General features: G+C 39.7%; 1 protein-coding gene across 15 annotated transcripts in view; it reads left to right on the top strand.

The window, feature by feature from the left end:
- The first annotated feature begins 18,340 nt into the window (after positions 1 to 18,340).
- The window catches only part of RBM39 (RNA binding motif protein 39), a 33,471-nt gene continuing 27,802 nt past the window's right edge, over positions 18,341 to 24,009 (top strand). For 5 of the 15 annotated variants that reach the window (XM_079128263.1, XM_079128270.1, XM_079128268.1 and 2 more), the window contains exons 1-2: positions 18,777 to 19,424; positions 21,192 to 21,241. In XM_079128263.1, coding sequence (XP_078984389.1) covers positions 19,326 to 19,424; positions 21,192 to 21,241 — 149 coding nt within the window. In that variant the 5' untranslated portion in view covers positions 18,777 to 19,325. The other 10 variants (XR_013761982.1, XR_013761983.1, XM_079128266.1 and 7 more) reach the window with 6 other exon arrangements.

Raw genomic sequence — 24,009 nt, 5'->3', positions numbered from 1 at the left:
CGAGTGACGCAGCGCCCCAGCTGCCCCGCCCTCAGCCCCGCCCCGCCGGATCACCCGGGCGACGGCTCCTGCAGACCACGCCCACGGCCCTGACGCGCGGGAACCAGGCCCGCACTCCATCAGGAACACGAAGTCCCCATTGAACGTTTAACCACTGAGACCACGCGAAGCCCGGGACTGGATACCATTCTTCCCATGTTAATTTTGCCTCCTACTTCTTTCCATAACCCTGCCACCACTCCGGTCTAGCTTCATCACCTCTTTCCAAGTTGGCCACGGTCTGCACCCCATTATTCTTGTCCCTTTCAATCCATACTTCACACGGGGAGAGCTTTTCAAAACGTCATCCTCCGTTGCAAATCTGTTTCCCTCTCTTCTCGAGATTAAGATCTAAGTCTTCACCTAGATTTATCAGGCTCTTCAAAGTCTGAATTTAACCTGCCTCTTTCGTTCTCACACATCCTGCTCCCCTACATTCTCAAGTGTCTTTCGAGCCTCAAACGAGCCAGGTTCTTTCTCACGTCAGGAACTTTGCTCCCATCCCTCCACTTTGGGTCATTTAACTCCTAGAAAAGACTATCAATTGCTGTTGAAAGAAAGAAGCAGTATTTTGTCTCCGGACCAAAGTCCGAGTTGCACGGACTACAAAAGATTCTGCGGTGTTTTCTCAATGGAACCTGGCAAGTGCCAAGGGGACATGCTACAATTTGCTATTTATGGGGGCAATAACGACTTTATTTTACACTTAAAAGATACGGTAGCCAGATTTAACTTAAAATATAAATCTAATCATGTCACTGCTCTACTTAAAACAACCCATCAATCGGTCTCTCCATCTGCATCCTACCCCACTACTCATCCTCTGACCACACTGACTTTATATCAGGTTTTTTGTTTGTTGGGTTTTTTTGTACTGGGAATTTAACCCAGGGGGTGCTTTACCAGCCCTTTCCATTTTTTTATTTTTAATTTTTTTTTTTTTTTTTTTTTTTTTTTTTTTTTTTTTTTTTTTTTTAATTTTGAGACAGGTCTCCCAAGGTTTGTTAGGGCCTTGCTAAATTACCCAGACTGGTCTCATACTTGCAATCCTACGTCAGGCTCCCAACTCACTGGGATTACAGGCATGCACCACAGTGGACGACCTTTCTGTCAGTTTCTAGGCTCTTTCCAGCCTCTGGGCCATTGAATAGGCTGTTGCTATTCATAAGGCTGACTCTTAATAGAAACTTCAGTTTATCATCTCCTCAGTGAGGTCCTCTTTAACTACATAATCTAGAAGTGCTCCACTAAGATCACCCACCTCCTTCATCGCAATTACTCTGTTCATTTTCAATAGAGCAGTTTACACAGTTTTAATTATTTCATGTTGTTTTTGTTTCCTTGATTGTATTACAAGGTTAAAAAACTGTGATTCCTCTTTTAAAATGAAAGTGGAGCTCATGGTAGGGTGTAGGCTTAGCATGCACAAGGCCCTGTGGATTCGGCACCCGGCACTGGAAAAAAAAAAAAAAAAAGAAAGAAAGAAAGGAAGGAAGGAAGGAAGAAAGAAAGAAATGAAAAGAGAGAGAGAATAGAATGATTTTTCTTGGTTGTATTGTCCTATTTTCCGGGATAAAAGTAGGGACTACCTTCTTTGCTACTGAATAGTGAGAATTTGCAAATAATAGATATTCAATATGTACCTGTGGAAGAAATGAAAGGAAAGAGAATAATATTGAAAAAATTAGATTATCTTTATAAACTGAGTCCATTGAAGAGATGCTTTTTGGAATCAGGGTTGGAGCTGGATGTGGTGGCACACACCTATAATCCCAGAGACTTAAGAGGCTGATATAGGGGCTGGGGAGATAGCTCAGTCAGTAGAGTGCTTGCCTTGCAAGCACAAGGCCCTGGGTTCGATTCCCAGCCCCGTGGGGTGGGGGGGACTGATACAGAAAGATGGCAAGTTTGAGGCCACCCTTAGCAATTTGGAAAGACCCTGTGTCTCAAAATAAAAAGGACTGGAGAACACCTCTGGGTTCAATTCTCAAAAAGTAAGCAAATCAAAATAAATAAATCAGAACTTGATATGAAGAGGGTTCCTCAGCTGAGAGAGCAGGAGGTAGTCCCTAGGAAGAGTTCCTAAAAAAACAGGGACAAAAGCTTTGGCTGTGCTCATTTGGGTGGTATATATTCTAAAATGTAACAATACAGAGAAGATTAGCATGGCTCTTGCACAATGATAATTTGCAAAAATCATATTTACTTTTCTTTTTATTATTTTTTCTTTTTTTTTTTTTCATATTGTTTAAAATGGCATTTTGAGGACCAGAATCATTCATTCATTCAAGTGCTCAAATAACAGGAAGAAAAGACCTCAGGATACTCTAGGCTTATTAACATGAAATTGCTCACATATTAATGACTATTGTAATATAGAGGATTTCTTGCCCCACAAACCATGATACTGCCAAGAATCCTGGACTCTGCAGCCCCGTACAAACTATAACATTCCTGCATTTATTGAGAGTCAGAATTGTGCTAGGTACCAAGGATGCATTGCAGAATGAAATTTTAGGCCTTATTCTCAAGGAGCTCACAGCCTGGTAAAGAAATTGGCACAATTTGTAAGTTAAAATTCTTTTTGTCTGATACAAATACAAGCATTGACACTGTTGCAAGTACAAGCAAAAAACAATTACAGCTGATCACTTTGGGCATTCTATAATCCCAGTGACTCTGGAGGCTCAGGCAGGAGGATTGCAAATTCAAAGCCAGCCTCAGCAACTTAGTGAGACACAGTCTCAAAGCAAAACAAACAAAACAAAACAAAAAAAAGCTGGGGTTGTAACTTAGTGGCAAAGCATGGGGGGGTGGGGGTTCAATCCTCAGTACAAAAGGAGGAGGATTAGGGCCAGGGATGTAGCTCAGTTGGTAGAATGCTTGTCTCACATATACAAGTCCCTGGGTTCAATCCCCAGTGCCACAAAAAGAAAAAAAGATAAAAGGGGGGAGGGTTTGTATTACAAGGATATTTATATTACAAGGATATTGGGGGCCCTGAGCATCAACAGGAAATCAGGGCAGTTTAAGTAAGAAGCAGCACCACTGTTGGAATTCGGTCCTAATATCCCTGTCTGAGTCAGTTAAGAGGCAAAGTTTTGGTCAGTAGCCACCACTGATTGTCCAATCTCAGGTCACAGCAATGAGTCCATGCTGCCAGGGAAAGAAGAGAGGAATGCCCTAAAAATATTCCTCCAAATAGGGAAGGAGGCTAACATTAACCAGGAAAAAAACAAACCAACCAACAAACCTGACACAGATATGAATAAAGTACCTTGATAGTTGAACTCTTTTTTGGGGGTGGGGCGCGGTACTGGGGATTGAACTCAGGGGCGTTTGACCACTGAGCAACATCCCCAGCCCTATTTTGTATTTTATTTAGAGACAGGATCTCACTGAGTTGCTAAGTGTCTCGCTTTTGCTGAGGCTGGCTTTGAACTCTCAATCCTCTTGCCTCAGCCTCCTAAACCAGTCTTTTTGATGAAAAAACATGCAGAAACCTGACTTGCCAGCTTCTGCCAAACTGGATATTAATAGAATGCTAACCAGAGAGCTCCAACTTACAAAGTGGTAAGACTTGGTCGGGTCTCACCACTGCCTACTTTTTTTTTTTTTTTTTTTTTTTTTTTTTTTTTTTTTTTCTTCTGGGGGTTGGGGGTGGGTACTGAGTATTGAATGCAGGGACATAACCATTGAGCTACATCCCCAGCCCTAAATTGCTGAGGCTGACCACAAACTTGAAATCCTCCTGCCTCAACCTCCTTAGTTTCTGGGATTATAGACATGCACCACATTGTCCAGTTTTACTTGTGCCTTCTTAGTAGCATCTATCTGTTGCCTTAAGATCCTCCATAGCACCTTACTAACATTTTGGTCTTGACATCTCAATTCATAGGAGTCTTTCTTTGCATGAGTAGCATTTAATAGTGGTTGTGAATGAGTAAATAAATTTATGAATGGTAGCCTCAACTCTAGAGAATAGAAACTTTCCTACTAAGCATTTAACTATTTCAGAACTTAGTCATCCTAGCCCATAAAATGACAACTCTATAAGAAAACTCTGCATACACACAAGGCATACAGTAACATAAGAAACATCCAATCCCTGCATAGAAAAGTCCTTGCCCTCCTTAAGCATTACATATATGTTTAAAATAGTCCCTCTAAAAAGGAGTAGAACTAAAGACCTAATATGAGATAGGACATTCAATTAAGAAATTATTTTTCTCAGTCTCTATCCAACAAACCTTTTTACTCTGTCCTTATGCAACTACAAGGCACTCACAATGAGTCTGTCATGGCAAAAGGGGAGAACTAAAACAGAAAAGCAAGCCCCTTAGCTCTCACAAACCTCACAAACTGAATAACACCAAGCTTGAGTATGTCAGACCCCAAAGCAGGAACTAGGGTGTGAGATCTCTGCAGCACAAAGCTGAGTATGAGAACTCAGGAAGCCAGAAACCACAGTTACCATAGCATCTGAGAAGTTCAAGAACTTCTAGGGACTAGGGGCCCAGAAAAGCATGGAGTCTTGGCCCTGGTCTGAGGTCTCTCCAATCTGGGCTTGATGGAAAATTCCAGAGCTCCACTGCATTTTGCAATTTATATAGCTTTTTTTCTTCATTTATTTTCTATTTTAGCTGGGTGTGGTGGCCCATGCCTGGAGCAGCTCAGGAGGCTGAGGAGGGAGGATTGAGAGTTTAAAGCCAGCCTCAGGAACTTAGTGAGGCCCTAAGCCACTCAGTGAGACACTGTCTCTAAATAAAACATTAAAAAAAAAAAAAAAAAAAAGGCTGAGGAATGTAACTCAGTGGTTAAGACCCCTGAGTTCAATCCCTGGTACATAAAAGGGGGGGGGGGGGGGGGTCTTTTCTATTTTATTTTTATTTTCCTTATTCATTTTTTTTTTTTTTTTAACAGTACTGGAGATTGAACCCAGGGACTCTACCACTGAGTTACATCCCAGCCCTTTTAAATTATTTATTTTTTGGTACTGGGGATTGAACCCAGGGACACTTAGTCACTGAGCCACATCCCAAGCCCCTTTCAAAAAACTTATTTAGAGACAGGGTCTCACTAAATTGCTTAGGGCCTTGCAATTCTCCAGCCTCAGCCTCCAGAGCCACTGGGATTACAGGTACACAACCACACCCAGCCTTTATTTACTTTTAAATTTTGAGACACAGTTTTACTAAATTGCCCAGCATCTCACTAAATTGCTGAGGACTGGCTTTGAACTTGTGAACTTGTGATCCTCCTGCCTCAGCCTCCCCAGGAGCTGTAATTACAGGCCTGTACCACTATGCCCAGCAACACTATGCAATATTATAAGAAAGCAGGAAGCCAGGCCAGGCTCAGTGGTGTGCTCCTCAATCACAAGTTTGGAACCAGCCTCAGTCAATTAGTGCGGCCCTAGGCAACTTACTGAGACCCTGTTTCAAAATAAAAAATAAAAAGAGCTGGGAATGTAGCTCACACCTCTAGATTCAATCCCCAGTATCAACAACAACAGCAGAAAAACAAAGGGGTGGGAGAGAGAACATTTTTAATTTTTGTCCTACTCACTAAAAAGACTGATAAAGTCCACTTGGCAGGCTTGTAGCTCAGTGTTTGTCCAGCAAGTGTGAGGCCCTGAATTCAATCCCCAGCACTGTGAAAAAAAAGAAAAAGAAAAAAGAAAAAAAAATATCCACTTGTTCTACTTCAAGGGGCAAGGATATATCCTATTCTTTTTTGTCCCTGGGGAACCCCTATTACCTGGCACTATTCCCTGTAATTTAAATTCCTGAGATTGGCTTTGAATCAGCAATCCTCCTGCCTCAGCCTCCGGAGTCACTGGGATTACTGGCATGCCTCACTGAGCCTGGCACTTCCCTATCATTTAAGCATACTTAAAAAATATTTCTTGTGAGTTGAAACTTCTGCCAGCCCAGAGATAAAAAGAAGGGGAAGGATTTTAACCCTAGGGATAATGGGATCTGTGGTTAGAAAAAAGCTGATTATAAAGTCTAAATCTCCAGGTCTCCACACTCTGAACTCTTTGTAATTAATTAATTAATTTTTTTAAAATTTGTCGGTACTGGGAATTGAACTCCGGGTGCTTAACCACTGAGCCACATTCCCAGTCCTTTCTTTATTTTTTATTTTAAGACAGGGTGTCACTAAGTTGCTTAGGGCCTTGCTTAATTGCTAAGACTGGCTTTGAACTCTCAATCTTCCTGCCTCACAAAATGCTGTGATTACAGGTGCACACCACCACACCTGGCTTGTAATTTATTTTTAAGTAGTTAATACTGTCACGGGGGGCTGGGGAGATAGATAACTCAGTTGGTTGAGTGCTTGCCTCCTAAACTCAAGGCCCTGGGTTTAATCCCCAGCACCACAAAAAAAAAAAAAAAAATACTGTCACAGGGTTCAAATACCAGAAATTATATATAAAGACATACACATAAATTGTCCCTCTAATTCTTGTTCCTCATTGGTACAGTTTCCATTACTGTCTTATGAATCCTTTGAGGATTCCCCCCCCACCCCCGTACTGGGGATTAAACCCAGGGAAACTCTACCACTGAGCTACATCCCTAAACCTTTTTTTTTTTTTTTTTTTTTTTTAATTTTTTGAGGCGGGGCCTTACTAAATTGCCTGGATTGGTCCTCGTGGTCCTCCTGCCTTGGCCTCCTGAGAAGTTTAGATTACAGGCCTTGCTAGAAATTATCTTTGTAACCATTAGAGATGGAAATAGCCATACAACATGTAAAAGATAAGTCATTAAGGAGAACATTATAAATTTCGTAACATTAAAAAAGTATGCTTGGAACAATTCAGGAGGCTGAGGCAAGAGGATTGCAAGTTCGAGACCAATCTGGGCAATTTAAGCAAGACCCTGTCTCTAAATAAAATTAAGAAAAAGGGCTGAGGAAGTAGCTCAGTGGAACAGTGCTTGCCTGGCATGTGCAAGATCCTGGGTTCAATCCCAAGTCAAAAACAAAACAAACAAAAACCTGAAATTATATTCAGGCTAGGAGTATAGCTCAGGATAGAATGCTAGCCTCGCACATACAAGACCTGGGGTTCAAGCTCCAGCAATTGAAAAAATAAAATAAAATTTACACACACACACACACACACACACACACACACACACACACCGAATGCATACACATATATGGGCTTATGCTAGGGAAATAAAAGGGGAGGAAAAGAAGAATAACAAAGAGTGTCCACTCACTTTTTTTTTTTTTTTTTTTTTTTTGGATATTTATAAACACTGTTGCACAACTCTACTACAAAGCAATAGTAACAAAAACGGCATGGTATTGGTACCAAAATAGAAAGGTAGATCAATGGTACAGAATAGAGGACACGGACACAAACCCAAATAAATACAATTTTCTCATACTAGACAAAGGGGCCAAAAATATGCAATGGAGAAAAGAGCCTCTTCAACAAATGGTGCTGGGAGAATTGGAAATCCATATGCAACAGAATGAAACTAAACCCATATCTCTCACCATGCACGAAACTAAACTCAAAATGGATTAAGGACCTCGGAATCAGACCAGAGACCCTGCAGATTATAGAAGAAAAAGTAGGTCCAAATCTTCACCTTGTTGGTCTAGGACCAAACTTCCTTAACAGGACTCCCATAGCACAAGAAATAAAAGATAGAATCAACCACTGGGATAGATTCAAACTAAAAAGCTTTCTCTCAGCAAAGGAAACTATCAGCAATGCGAAGAAAGAGCCTACAGAGTGGGAGAATATCTTTGCCAATCATACTTCAGATAGAGCACTAATCTCCAGAATCTATAAAGAACTCAAAAAACTCTACTCCAAGAATTCAAATAATCCAGTCAACAAATGGGCTAAGGAAATGAATAGACACTTCACAGAAGAAGATCTACAAGCAATCAACAAACATATGGAAAAATGTTCAACATCTCTAGTAATAAGAGAAATGCAAATCAAAACCACCCTAAGATTCCATCTCACCCCAATTAGAATGGCGATTATCAAGAATACGAGCAACAACAGGTGTTGGCGAGGATGTGGGGAGAAAGGTACACTCATACACTGCTGGTGGGGCTGCAAATTAGTGCAGCCACTCTGGAAAGCAGTGTGGAGATTCCTTAGAAAACTTGGAATGGACCCTCCATTTGACCCAGCTATCCCACTCCTTGGCCTATACCCAAAGGACTTAAAATCTGCATACTACAGAGATACAGCCACATCAATGTTCATAGCTGCTCAATTCACAATAGCCAGACTGTGGAACCAACCTAGATGCCCTTCAATTGATGAGTGGATAAAGAAACTGTGGTATATATATACAATGGAATATTACTCAGCCATAAAGAATGATAAAATTATGGCATTTGCAGGCAAATGGATGAAATTGGAGAATATCATGCTAAGTGAGATAAGCCAATCTCAAAAAGCCAAAGGACGAATGATATCGCTAATAAGTGGAGGAAGGGTTAGTGTTAGGGTTAGAGTTAGGGTTAGGGAGGGGGGCAAGTATGGAGGAAGGAACTACTGTATAGAGGGTAAAGAGGGGTGGGAGGGGTGGGGGGAAGGGAAAAAATAACAGAATGAATCAAACAACATTACTCTATGTAAATTTATGATTACACAAATGGTATGCCTTTACGCCATGTACAAACAGAGAAACAACATGTATCCCATTTGTTTACAATTAAAAAAAAAAAAAAACACTGTTGCAATAATAATTCCCCTATTGCTGGTAATTTACAACATTTCCAGTAATTATAAATGATGCTTCAATAAACATTTTCATGGGTTCAAAATTAAAAAAAAAAAAAGAAAGAAAAAAAATGAAAAAGTGACTTATGGGACCTGTGTGACAAGAAACAGAAGTATGATTGAATGTATTCGTGTAATTATGTGCTTTTAAGGGTGAGGGGAAGACGTGGACTTGTTGATAATTGAAGCTCTGCCTCCCTAATACCCCTGGATTTGTTTTTGTATGCTCACTAAGACCCAAAATCTGTCTCCCCCTTCTATTTTGCCCTACACTTGTGGGTTTGAAATAGAACGCCTCCTTCACTTCACCTTACCCACAGTTCCCTTGGGTTGAAATAGTATCTGAAATCCAATCTGAATTCTCTACACTGGGGTTGTATCTCAGTAAAAGAGGACATATGTGAAGCCCTAGGTTCAGTCCTCAATACCCAAACAAAACAAACAACAACAATGAAATTTCAGATTCCGAATAGAATCAGTAAAGAAAGTCACTGAAGGAACGATTAAGGAGAAACAGATAATCAATCACATGTACTCTCACTCTCAGACCTTAGTCCACTTTCTCTGCTTTCCTTGACTGTATCATTGAGTTTCTTCTCACCCGCTTGGCTTTTTTCTTTTTGAGCGGAGATCAAACTCAAGGGCCACTGAACTACATCCCCAGCCCCTTGTATTTTATTTATTTATTTAAAAAGTTTCTTTCTAGATGTTGATAGACCTTTATTCTTTTATATGTGGTGCTGAGAGTCGAACCCAGTGCCTCACACATGCTAGGCAAGTGCTCTACCACTGAGCCACAACTCCAGCCACCCTCTTATTTTATACTTAGAGATAGTGTCTTGCTAAAATTGCCCAGGCTGGTCTCAAACTTGCAATCCTCCTGTTTGACCCTCCTGAATTGCTGGGATTACAGATGTAAACCACCATGCCCGATTTTTCTTTTCTTTTCTTTTTCTTTCCTTCCTTCCTTCCTTCCTTCTCTCTTTTCTTCTTTCTCTTTTTTAAATTCTTTTCTTCTGAATGCTGTACTGGCGATTGAATGAAGGGCCTCATATATGCTAGACAAGCACTCTGCCACTGCAGCTACATCCCCAACCCTCTATTTAATTTTTTAAGTAATGACAAAATTGTTTTCAACAACAGCTCCATCATTAAACTGTAAAAAATCATACCATTGATGTACAAGGGTTCCAATTCTTCACATTCTTGTCAATATCCCTTGTTTCTTTTACAACCACAGCATTTAAGCCATGTTTATGATGTGTATGTTTAGCTCTGATGCTTTGTTTATATATTGGGTGGGCCCTGATTTTGACAAGTTATGTCCCTCTGGACCTCCTACAAAAACTAAAGGATTTTTTTTTTTTCCAGCTCCAAAAAAGAATGAGTCTATTAGATACATCCTTTCAGAGATGCTGTGTCTTTCTGGGCTATTCATTGTACAAGCTCATTCAGTCATATCATGGAATCACATGCCTTTCATTGAAAATTACTGTGAGTTGATGCTTCTTTTGTTTCCCAACTACCATATTCAAGGTATATCTCCATCTTGTGATGCCTTGTCAGCAGAATCTTCCTCTTTATTGCTAATTTGCTTGATTCCTAAATCTCTTCCTATGCTATGTTTGATTGCATTATTTTTGCTTCTATGAGCAGATGTTTTAAAATAATACTCTGCCTGCTAATTTGCAGTTATTCGTTTCTCAGATTGTCAAATAAGGATATGTTGGGGTAAAATATATTGCTTTCTCTGACCCTCTGTGTCTGCTTCTATCCTTCACTTTTATTTATTTATGCATTAGTGGGGATTGAGCCCAGGAGAACTCTACCACTGAGTTACATCCCCAGTCCTTTTAATTTTTTGAAAAAGGATCTCTCAACATTGCCAGACTGGCCTTCAACTTGCAATCTCTTTCCTCATCCTCCTGAGTCTCTGGAATTACAGGTGAGAACCACTATGTCCAGCATTTCTTCACTTTATTATTTTTAAATTATTTATTTTGGTACTGAGGATTGAACCCCAGGGGTGCTCAACCACTGAGACACATCCTCAGCCCTTTTTTATATTTTATTTTGAGACAGGGTCTTGCTATTGCTTAGAGTCTCACTAAGTTGCTGTTTGAACACCTAATCCTCCTGAACTGCTGGGATTACGTGGGTGTGTCACTGTGCCAGGCCATTCTTCACTCTAAATAAAGTTAAGAAAATATTCCCTAATATGTATGCATTTATAAAAACTTCTCTTGGTACATTGTATTTTATGCTATATAAATTTTAAAACATTAGAAAAAAATTATGAAACTATTAAACCCTAGTTAAGATTGTACAATGTTAAATTGTTTTGGGGTGAAGTGCACTAATGACCGCAATTACTTTATTATTTTCTTTTATATATATTTTGGTTTTTAGTTGTAGGTGCACACAATACCTTTGTTTTTTATTTATTTTATTTATTTATTTTGCAGTGCTAGGGATTGAACCCAGGGCCTTGTGCTTATGAGGTGAGCACTCTACCAACTGAGCTATCTCCCCAGCCCCTATTTTTTTTTTTTTTTTTTTTTTTTTTTTTTTTGGTACTGGGGATCAAACCCAGGGTCTTGTGCTTACAAGGCAAGCACTCTACCAACTGAGCTATCTCCCCAGCCCCCCTATTTTTATTTTTTATGGGGTGTTGAGGATGGAATCCAGGGCCTTACACATGCTAGGTGAGTGCTCTACCACTAAGCCACAACCCCAGCCCCAACAATCACTTCAAAAAGTATATAAAAATTAAGCTAGATGAATGAAGGAACAGAGGACGGTAGATGAACAAATATTTGATAAAGCAAACAGTGTGAAATGTTAATTCTAAAATGGGTGACTGGCATATGTATTATTCTGTCAACCTCTGAAAACATTCATAATGAGCTAGGTATGTAGCTAGCGCAGTGGTCGACTGCTTGCTTGGTATGTGTGAGACCCCAGGTTTGATTCCTAGCACCCAAAAAAAAAGAAAAGAAAAAGAAATCAATTCTCTTTAACTGCTTTGATGACCCATATCAATCATCTTCTGTAAGTAGATTCTGTACTTATTTCCATCAGAGTCTGATGACTTCAATTTATTACATTCAATGCAAGCAGATAAACTTAGATTTAGAGAAATAAATGGGATAATATATAGAAAATGGTTTATAAAGTGTGAAGTGCTATTTAAATATGCTCTTATTAATGCTATATTGTTTCGGGTTGAGCTCACGAAAATCTTTTTTATTTTTGTTTTTCTAGTACTTGGGGCGGGGGGGAGGACCCAGGGCCTCACACATGCTAGGGAAGTGTTCTACCACTAAGCTACATCCCCAGCCCTTTGCAAATCTTATTACTACAATACAAAACAGTATCTGGAACATGGTTCTATGCATCTTCAAGTGTTCTTTAACTATAAACTGGAAATTATTGAAGGAAAGGAACTATGTTTTCAAATTCTTTTGCATTCACACATTATCCTAAAAAGTATTAGAAATATAAGGTACTAATACTCAGTGAATGACTCAGTAAAGAACATATTTCACTGATAAGCTCTAAATAAGGTTCTAAATTATATTTTAGCCAGGAGTGGTGGCACAAACTTATAATCCCAGCCACTCAGGAGGCTGAGACAGGAGGATTGCAAGTTTGGGGCCAGCTTCAGCAACTTAGTGAGATCCTGTCTCAAAATGAAAATAAATAAAAAGGACTGGGGATGTCCTTTTTATTTATTTACCACTGAGGACTGGCTCAGTGGTAAAGTGCCCTTGGGTTAAACCCCCAGTAGCAAAAAGAAAAAAAAGAAATTATACTTTTCAGTGTATCCTTTTTTTATCCTTTTTTTTTTTTTTTTTTCAACCAGGGATTGAATCAGGTGTGCTTAACCACTGAGCCACATCTCCAGCCCTTTTTTAAGATTTTGTTTAGAGACAGGGTCTTGCTGAGTTACTTAGCACCTTGATAAGTTGCTGAGGCTGGCTTTGAACTCACAATCCTCCTGCCTCACCCTCTCAAACCTGGGATTACGGGCATGCATCAACGCACCCTGCTTGTATTTTTTATTTCTTTTTTCAATCTAAAATGGTGTTTTGGCAATTCTTTTGGCTTTCCGTTGGGCTGGATATTATGAGTGCACATTAATTTTTGTTGCCTTAACCAGGGGGAGTTCAAAACACTTTACCTTTCAACCAAAGATTAAATTCTGGCAAACACAGCAATTGTTGTTTTCCTTTTCTAGTTTATAGAGTATCTTAAGAAAATGTATCTTGAGTTTGGTAAAAAAGATTGACGGTGACCCTAAGCAGTTATGAGAGTTGTAGCCCATAGTACCAACATCGCGTATGGCTGTGGACATACCCCTAAAATCATCTCTTCTTATGGACTAATCATTTGTGTGTGTGTGTGTTGTTGGGGATTGAATCCAGGGTCTCACATATGATAAAAACTTGCTCTGCCACTGAGCAACACCCCAACCTATATTCACAAATTTAAGAACTTTACTTTAGGATGTGCCACTAGAACACTCTTGATATTGTGGTCAATAAACAGGTAAATATTTGAAACTTATGCCAAATTCAGTTAATAAGTAGATTAATTAGGTAATCAAGTTCAGACAGGATCTAGGTGAGATGATATCATTTCTCTACCTAAATCAGGCCAAGATCACATGGGTAGTAAAATTAATTCCATCTGTATAAAATGAACTTGAATTTACCATTGTCATGGTGACAAAAAGAAAAAAGCCAAAAAGACTCCTTTACCCATTAGTGGCTTAAGAAGAATTGTTAGAGCATCAAAGCTAGACTGTGGAATTATAAAGACTCTAGTCCTGGTTAAAAAAAAAAAAAAAAAAAAAAAAAAAAATCCTGGATTGCCAAACTTGAGGTCAGCCTGGACAATTTATTTATTTTTATTTTTTTTAAAGTTTTGGTACTAGGAATTGTATCCAGGTGTGCATTACAAGTGAACTATGTTCCCAGCCCTTTTTATTTCTGATGCTGAGTTGCTTTTGGGTTCAATAAGTTGTCAAGGCTGGCTTGAACTTGTGATCCTCCTGTCACCCATGTAGCTGGGATTACAGGTGTGTGCCAACATGCCTGGCTAGCTTAGGCAATTTATTTATTTATTTTTCATTTTGGCACTTGGGATTGAACCCAAGGGCATTTTACCACTGAGCTATAGCCTTAGTTTTTTTATTTTGAGACAGAGTCTCACTAAGTTGCTTAGGGCCTTGCTAAATTACTGAGGCTGGCTTTGAACTTGTGATCCTCCTGTCTTCAGCCTCCCAAGTTGCTGGAATTACAGGCATATGCCACAAAGTTAGTCAGCCTAGGTAAATTACCAAAAACAAAAAACATAGGACTGTAGTTGTGGCTCAGTGGTAGAGCACTTTCCTAGCATGTATGAGGCACTGTTTTGATCCTCAGCACTGAGTATAATAAATAAATAAATAAATAAATAAATAAATAAAATAAAGGTCCATCAACAACAACAAATTTTTTTTTAAATTAATTAAAAAGGGGCTGGGGGGGCTAGGGAGATAGCTCAGTTGGTAGAGTGCTTGCCTTGTAAGCACAAGGCCCTGGGTTCGATCCCCAGCACCCCCCAAAAAAAAAAAAAAAAAAAAGGGGTTGGGGTTGCGGGGTTGTGGCTCAATGGTAGAGCAGTTTCCTAGTATGTGTGAGGCCCTGGGTTCGATCCTCAGCACCACATAAAAATAAAATAAAGGTATTGTGTCCACCCACAACTAAAACAAAACAAAACAAAATTAACTAAAAAATATAAAGACTGAGGATATAGCTAAGTGGCAGAGCACCTTGGAGTTCAATCTCCAGTACCACACACACATACACAACAACAACCAGATAACACAAAACATACGTGTGTGTGTGTGTGTGCATTTCCTTGTATAAATTGGAAATTAATTTTTAAAATTCAAATACCAAAAATGTATTTCTTGGGCTGGGGAGATAGCTCAGTCAGTAGAATGCTTGCATTGCAAGCACAAGGCCCTGGGTTCGATCCCCAGCACCACAAAAAAAAAAAAAAAAAAAAGTATTTCTTGTCCATAAAAGTCTTACATGGCATTAGTTTAGCAATCACCGGGACTTGGGTTCGATTCCCAGCTCCACACACACACACAAAGTCATACATGTGGGCTGGGATTGTGGCTCAGTGGTAGAGTGCTTGCCTAGCATGTATGAGGCACTTGGTTCTATCCTCAGCACCGCATATAAATAAATGAATAAAATAAAGGTTCATCAACAACCAAAATATTAAAAAAAAAGTCATACACGGATATTAAAAAAAAAATACACTGGCAAAATGTTTAATTTTCAGGCAAATTCTGAGTACACCATTTTGTCCTCTGTCCTAGGCCCTGTTGTTATGCTATGACCTCCTCTCTAAAAATTTAGTTCATTTTTTTATACTGCTGTGTATCTAATTCAGAAGCTGGCTCATAGTTAACCAAGTGTTCTAACTGAGCTATATTTGTATATTTATATACACACATATGCACATATACATTTTATATATACCTATATATTTTATATACTTGCTTTATTTATTATTATTATTATTTTTTGGTATTGGGAATTGAACTTAGGGACACTCAACCACTGAGCCACATCCCCAGTCCTATGTTGTATTTAACTAAAGACAGGGTTTCACTGAATTGCTTAGCACCTCACTGTTGCTAAGGCTGGCTTTTAACTCTTGATCGTCCTGCCTCAGCCTCCCAAGATGCTGGGATTACAGACATGCATCAGGTCTGGCATCCTTTTTTATTTTTTGTGACAGGGTCTCCCTAAGTTGCCCAGGCTGCCCTAGAACTTGTGATACTCTTGCCTCAGCCTCCTGAGTCAGTGAGATTACAGGTGTGCACCAGTGTTAGAGGATTGGGCCACTGTGCCCAGACAGAAAAATGTTCTTGATGGTGACCATTGACCTTCTCTCCACAAATGACTGAGAAGAGAATGATGAAAAGGAAATGAATTTACATACAATACTCATGAACCAGAGGGAGGTTTTACAATGTGAAAAGCATGTAATGTTTTTGATATATTCTTTGAAATATAAAAAATACTTTTCCAGTTGGTGTTCTTGACGTCTGCTAAATTGAAGGTCTTTGACTAGAAAACAATTTAAGGGACGTTCAACCAAGTGATTTGCATTTTTTTTTTCCCTACTAGGGATTGAACCCAGGAATGCTCTAACACTGAGCCACATCCCTAATCTTTTCTTATTTTTTGAGACAGGTCTTGCTAAATTGCTGAGGTTGGCTTATAAACCTGTGATCTTCCTGCCTCATCCTCCCAAAGCGCAGGATTACAAGGCTGCACCGTGGTGCCCAGCTTCAAGTGATTCGGATCTTAAATCCTTTCTCTTCCCAAATAAGAAGTCTAGAGTTTAAGGTCAAATTTTGGCCTGTCATGTTCCTAAACAAACCAAAAAATCTAGGGGGCATGTCGTATCCTTTAAACTTCACTCTGCTACTGAATTAATTTACTGCTATTCATCAATTTATTGTCTACCTAACCAGTGGAGTGTTACCAGCTTTGGTCAGTTCTGAGAAGCTTAGCCTTTCTAATAAGATTACCCCCTTTCTTTTTTTTTCTTAGTACTGGGGATTGAACTCAGGGTCTCACATGCTATGTGTACCACTGAGCTTCATCCCTGACCTTTTTATTTTTTTTTTGGGTGCTGGGGATCGAACTCAGGGCCTTGTGCTTGCTAGGCAAGCACTCTACCGACTGAGCTATCTCCCCAGCCCCCCCGACCTTTTTGTAAATAAATTTATTTTTATTTTATGTGGTCCTGAGGATCGAACCCAGTGACTCACACATGCTAGGCAAACACTCTACCACAACCCCAGCTCAACTCCTCTTTTATATTTTGAAACAGAAGCTTGCTAAATTGCCCAGGCTGGCCTTGAACTTGTGATCCTACTGTTTCAGCCTCTACAGTAGCTGGAAAGAGTATTTGATAACAGAAAAGTTCTGTTGAACCCAGTTAATTCCATTTATTTTATTTATTTATTTTTTTTTTTTTGCGGTGCTGGGGATCGAACTCAGGGCCTTGTGCTTGCGAGGCAAGCACTCTACCAGCTGAGCTATCTCCCCAGCCCTCCACTTATTTTTTTTAGGAAGAATTGGTAGATGTGTTCTGAGAAGTTACTTGTCTAAGGACACAAAATGTTGGAGCAGTTACACCAATTAAGGTGTTTAATCTCATTTCAAATCTTTTTTGCCCTCATTAGGTTACTGATAGATTTCATCAAACTTGTTTGAAGACATCTTTTCTTCAAAAAGTATTTTTTTTTTTTTGGTATGGAGATTTGAACCCAGGGAAGTTCTACCACTGAGCTACATCCTCAGCCCTTTAAAAAATTTAAAAATATTTTTATTAGTTGTTGATGTACCTTTATTTTATTTACTTATTTGTATGTGGTGCTGAGAATCCAACCCAGAGTCTCACACGACTCTACCACTAAGCCACAACCCCAGACCCCTTTTTAAATTTTGAGACAAAGGCTGGCTAAGTTGCTCAGACTAGCCTCAATCTTGTGATCCTCTTGTCTCAGTCTCCTGAGTCGCTGGGATTTCATGTATGTGTCACTGTAACCAATCTCAAACATTTTTATCTGGGAGGAAAAATGACTTGTTTCCTCTTCTCTGTCGCAGAATTAACCAAGAAACAAGTGGCGATTCATGCTTGGATTGTTAGGGTTCTAAGAAGTGGTGAGGAGCTAAATTCTAAGTTCTCCCAACCCCCAAATGGAACCCAGGGCAAGTGCTCTACAACTGAGCAACATTCCCAGTCAGAAAACGGAGGCATTTAAAATAAATAATAGCAACACTGATAGAATGCCAAAACTCAATTCTGGGGTCTCAAAGATGATCCAGTTTGAAAGGAAGCACGTTTTTTCTTCCGTTCTTTCTCTGCTTTCACCCACTGTTTCTTCGGGTGTTTCAAAGCTCGACAGTCTAGGCCTTACCTAGCCCACTGTCCCCAAATGGCAGGGAAGTCACAATTTTTATTCTATCCTCCTACCCCTGTGCAGTCTCTTCTTGCCGCCTCTTTTATATGCTTTCCCCTTGGTCTTCCCCCTCAGCTGACAATCTGAAAAGAACTGTTTTATCCTACCGCCATATGGACTAGGTTGCCTTATGGCGACCTTGACAGCCATCTGGGTGGGAGGCCGGAGGGGGTGGCGGTCAGTTGTGTGGGGGGAAGCCTTCAGAAGGCTGCAAGGAGGCGCCACCAGCAGGAAATCACGGCTGACCTCCACTCAGCTACGAGTTCTCTGAAAGATTGACAGATAGTGCACCAACTGTCTTTGCCCTAGTTCTCTGCCCATCTCGCGAGATTTGAAGGTCTACCTAGAGGGGAGTCCAAGGCTCCTCTCTGAATGGGGGATGGGAACGTTTGTGGCGCAATCATTGCGCGAGATTGGGCCACGGTCGCAGAGGCCGTATTCATATCTCGCGATACTTCGCTTTCTCAGTTCTGGAACTCCTGGCAGTTTCTCGCGAGAGTCCTTGCCGAGAGCTCTAGGAGACCCCGTGTGTTTGTGTGTGTGTATGTGTGTTAGTGAATGTGAGTACGGGGAAGCATCGGCCGCCATTTCAGGGAGCTTGCCGACGCTGTCGCAGGGGTGGATCCTGTGCTGCCGAGCCGCCGTCCTGCTCCTACGTACGGGCTCTTCTAATCCCATTGTTTCTTTTAGATTCGCTCGGGCCTAGTCGCCCTCGGAGCCCGATATACGGGCTGGGCGGTACCGCGGCCTGGGCCTAGGGGCTTAACAGTAGCAACAGCGGCAGCGGCGGCGGCGGCAGCGGCGGCAGCAGCAGCAGCGGCAGCAGCAGCAGCAGCAGCAGCAGCAGTAGTAGTAGTAGCAGCGCAGCGGACTCGGGACAAGTACTACACAGGCGCCCCAAAGCCCGCGTAGGTACGGGCGTATTGTTGACCTCCGTATTTTCAGAGCTTTTCCGAGGTTTGGTGCTTATCGGTGCTCAGAGGCACTCCTGGCGGTTTTAGCGGGGTGAGGGGTATATCCGGCGAAATCGGCTCCCTTTCGGTGGCCGCGCCCTTATTTTCTGGTCGCGTATGGACCTACTCTTGGAGTGGCAAGGACCCTTGGGAGACCCGGGCAGATGGAGACCCGTGCCTTTGAGGCCTGGGCCGTCCGCGACCTCCCAACATGGCGCCAGTCGAACGCTGCCTTGGTACACAACCCCTCCCAACAGAGGGAGTTTCCCTTGGCCCCTAAAATGGCAGCGCGGGTTTTGTGCCGAAAGAGGCGCTCTCTCTCGAGCCTCTGTTTTTAGGGGTTCATTGCGGGCTTTTAAAAATCGGCCTGTTAAGTCTATTTTCGTGTGTTGTAAGGGGCATTTTAGATGGGCAAGCCAAGGCTGATAAAATGCGTGCCAGTTAAGTCATTGTAGGACTTTTGAAGGTTTTTATTAAGTTTTGGAGTGTGTCGGCCAAGGAAAAATACCTGTCTAATTGAAAAATGTTTACTCATAGGATTGTCTTGTTCCTTCCTAGGCGTTTAGAGAAAATGGCAGACGATATTGATATTGAAGCAATGCTTGAGGCTCCTTACAAGAAGGTGAGAAAAAACATGTCGGTGAGGTTTATATTTCTTAATTTAGCATATTCACGAAACTACTGCTGAAATGTAAACTAACCTCCCCGGAGCCCTCTTGATTTATCTTATCAGAGATGCATTACGTGTAACTTACAAAAGTAAATATATGCTATTGATGTAATAATATTGTGCAGTAGTTTCACTTCAGCGTGATGAATAAATGCCCATCTATCTCTCTTTGTAGACTTGCCTAACGATATCTCACCTCTACTCCCATGAATTCACCTTTGATTCCAGTGTGAACTGTCAATCATAAGGTAGTAATTGAGTGACTTATCGCTGTACCGTGGTCCCCTAGGTAAAATGACTCAACTAAGAATTACCAGCTCCAGTTTGGTATAGCAAAAAGGTGAATGTAGTGGTTTGGGAAAATAGCAGGGGTCCAAGAATAACAAAGTATGACCAGTCTATGGCAAGTAAATCTTTTAATAAGTCTTTTGAGAAGAAATGGGTGAGATTTTAAAAAATTTATATATATATATGTACACACACACAGTATATAAAAGACTGGTGATAGTAAATCTTAAAGCAGGCAGGTGGAGATCTGCTTCTCAGTTAATAATTATAAAATTCTTGGATCCCTGAATAGAAATTAAAAAACAAAAAAGGCAAAAGAGGCAGTATCACAGCTTAGAGTCACTTGATGACTGTTTTACTGTTCTCCATATTGTTTTGTTTTTAATTAGGCCCTGCCATAGCTTTTCACACTTAAAAACTACAAAGGAATTGTTTTGGCTAATATAGTATGACCCATTTCAGTAGCACAGTAAAAGAAAGCTGTCTTTTCATTCTTTCACCCAATTGATGGTGAAAATAGCAGTATGCATGCATTATCACTGGTGTCACAACTGTAAGTTAGCAGTTATGCTTCTGTAGCTGATGTGATCAAACTTTAAAATGAACCTTGCGCTAAACCTTTTAAAAATAATACATTTGTTTTGGAGTATGTAGCACGACCATGTGGTACCTTTTGGATGAATTCTGATAACTTTAAATAGTGTATGTAGTTTTGTAATGTTTAGACTCTTGAAGAGCTGCTTTCTGTTTTAATGTTAAAATTTTTGTCTTAGTTTAACATGGATGTAATTCCATGTAAACAGGTATGGAAATAGGAAATGTTTAGGTTGGACTGGTGGATTATTAATTGACTTTCGTGGGTTCTTGGGAGTCAACATTACTAAAGCAGTGTGAATCCCTGTTTGCTTCAGGGCGAGATGTGTGACAGAGGTGGCATCAAGCTCTTACAGTCCCAACCCTCCAACGGAAATGGGCGAAGATCTCAGGAATGGCATCGGTCACAGGAAATCGATAGTGGCTGGCTGCTAGCATGGCCACTTGGGGCTTAGGCAGAAATAGAGCCATGGTACTGATGAAAGGGACCATAGCACTTGGAATAAAACTCAAAACAAGACTTCATATTTTATAGAAATTATATTTAACCACTTCAGCATTGTAAATCTGGATAACTTAATACCTAAACTATGTAAGAAAGTAAAATTTAACATGTTAATGTGGAGAGATTTTTAATTTTGTATCTTGATGACTTAATTGTAAGCAACAAAGTGGTTATACCATCTAAATTTTTTTATAGCCTTCCATGTTAAACTATAAATAAGTAATTAGTTTTAAAATTGTTTTGTATTTTCTTATTCCTATTCCCTTTACCCTTTGACAACTTGAAATGTTACCACTACGTCCTCATGATGTTCTTCTATCAACCCTGCTTAGGATGAGAACAAGTTGAGCAGTGCTAACGGCCATGAAGAACGTAGCAAAAAGTAAGTTTTAAGAAGGGACCTGGGGGGTGGTGATGAACTTTATGTGATTGAGATCTTGTGTTCCTGTGGCTAAAGCATCAAACCAAGGTTTTCTTCTGACACTCTTCTTTTCCTCTTAGAAAACTGATTCTTTATCTTTTGGGAAGAGAAACTCCTTGAGGATAGACTATGGACTCTTTTGCCTAGATTTCAGGATATTATGGTTTCAGGGACCATCTGGATACCTTCCCCTTCAAGTCCATTATGATAATCTGGTTAAGAGTTTGTTTTAAGATGGGCATGGTGGCAGCGGCCTAGAATCCTAGCCATTTGAAGCTTGAGGCAGGGGGATTGCAAATTTGAGGCCAACATGGCAAGACAGTATCTCAAAAAACAACAAAACGAGCCTGCTGCTGTGATAAACACCTACAATCCCAGCTACTTAAAAGGCTGAGAGGGTAGAAGGCAAGTTTAAGGTGGCCTCAACAATTATTTTGAGACTGTCTCAAAATAAAAAGGAGTAAGGATGTAGCGCAGTGTTAGAATGACCCTGGTTTAAATCCCCAGAACCCAAGACAAAAGAATTCCTGCATTAGAACTACTGTTTTGTTTTAAATTTAACTATGGCTTAATATTTGGTGATATGGTTGATAAAACTATCCTATTTGTTGAACTTAGAAGACAGAAATAATATTAGAAATTACATAACCAGGCTGTGGGCAGTGTCCTAAATCATTAAAGGAATTCTGATCCTTGCTGTCTAATTGTACTTTTGGTAGCGGTGAGATAATATACTTAAATACTTTTTAATGTAGCTTTCATTGTCTTAGGCATTTTAAACTGTAGAAGACTTAATGAGAATGTACTTTTTGAAAATTATGAGTATTTTATGCGATTTTGGGGGGGTTAGATATGTAACCCTTTATAGAAACTTGCTGCTACAGACTAGTACAGAAAAACTGGATCCACTTTATAAGGTTGGAGCCTATCAGTTGTTCAAGTTTCCTTTCAGTTCTAAGGTTAGTGATTCTTCCATGTGCTGTGGTCATGTTGTGACCATTAAGTTGTTTCACTAGCCTGTGTTTATATGTTAAAACACTTTGTCATATTTCTGATCCCATAATATAGTAAAAAAAATGACCATGTTTGGATAAATGTCAAAATAGACTGTACTCTCATGTATAATTAAAAAGAACAAATTAAAAAAAAAAAAGGAAAAATGATAAAATGGCCACTTAATTTGATTCTTTTTGGCTCTTTTTCTCCTAAGAGCTCAAAGTGCTTCATAACTACCTCAGTCATCCTCACAACAGCTTTGTTAGGTAGGTTGATATAATTTCATAAAATAGATGAGAAAATTTTGGGATTTGCTGGGCCCATAATTCTTTTTATAATGCCCTTAAAATAATGTGAATAGTAATGGATTATAAAAATAACTTGTGGCAATATCCTGGTACAGGCTTAGGTAGAACTCATTTAGTTTCTTATTTATTACAAGAGAATATGGGTATCAAGTTGGTTTTCATCTTGAATGTTGGTTTGAGATAATCAGCTAATCATTTTAGGGTTTATGTCATCTGGTTTACCTTTACCAAAGTAATGTTTTCTCAATGTTTCTGTTTTGAGTTCTTTAATCAAAAAACCAGAAACGGGATTCTTTGTTGACATAATTATTCAATTCAGATATCAGACCTCCCAGCTAAGTAAACACTAAGATTTTACCTTAAATGTCAAAGGATGAGGTCCTACAGTTTTGGGTGCAATTCTTTATTGTACCATTCTCTGATGTCACCGCTTGCCACTAATGTCATCTAGAGTTTATGCTTGTTTTTGTCCTTCGTCTAAAATCATTAAGGCCAGCAAGCTTTTATAAGGAAATCAAGCATCAGGCTCTCCATAAAAGGTATTCAGTGGCCTTTAATCTAATGTAAAGAATCCTAAGGGCTGGGTGTGGTGGTACATGCCTGTAATCCCAGCTGCTTGGGGGCTGAGTCAGGAGATTTGAAAACTCTAAGCTAGCCTCAGCAACCTGGCAAGACCCTGTTTCAAAAAGGGCTGGGAATATTGCTCAGTGGTTAAGTGCCCCTGGGTTCAATCCCTGCTACCAAAAAAAAAAAAAAAAACAAAACCCTGAGGGACTAAATAGAAGAATGGGTAATTATTTGGCTGTATGATTCTTTAAGGGAAGCCTCTTTCCCAACACTCTATCTTTAAAAAGACCTATAAAATATGTCTGTTAGAATTTCTATCCTAAATTATAGCCTGTTATATAAATGATACATTTTGTTTAGTGAGGAACTTTTACCAATTTTTCTGAAGGAACTTAATCTTTCAAATTAATTTGAACATACAAGAAAATTTTTGTCTTTAGGAAAAATTGTCTTACCAAAGGAAAATGGTGCTTTTAATTTTTCACCCTAATGCTTTGTTTTAAAAAGCTATTGAATGTTGATACAGTTTTTAATAAGGTAGTAAGAAAATGCACAATAAGAAGTAGAGTTCACTGTTTCTTTTTAACAATAGTGTTTCTGAACATATGACACTTCATTGTATCCCAGTAGTAATAAAAGGAACTAAGTTTCATTATGACACAAGAGGTTATCAGTTAGCCTATTTTTGAAAAGCTACACCCCTGAGTTTGGCAAGACCTCAAAATAATGCTTTGTAAAGTAACTTAAGTACCTGAGGTTGCCCTCTTGGGAGTATTTGTTAGTGTAACGAATTTTGCAAAGTATAAACCCGCATCTATTCCTTTAAGCTCTTAGAGAACTACTCAAAAAAGGATAACA

Source organism: Sciurus vulgaris (genome assembly GCF_902686455.1).
Source record: "Sciurus vulgaris genome assembly, chromosome: 2".
Taxonomy (NCBI): Eukaryota; Metazoa; Chordata; class Mammalia; order Rodentia; family Sciuridae; genus Sciurus; species Sciurus vulgaris.
This window is presented reverse-complemented; position numbering and strand designations above follow the sequence as displayed.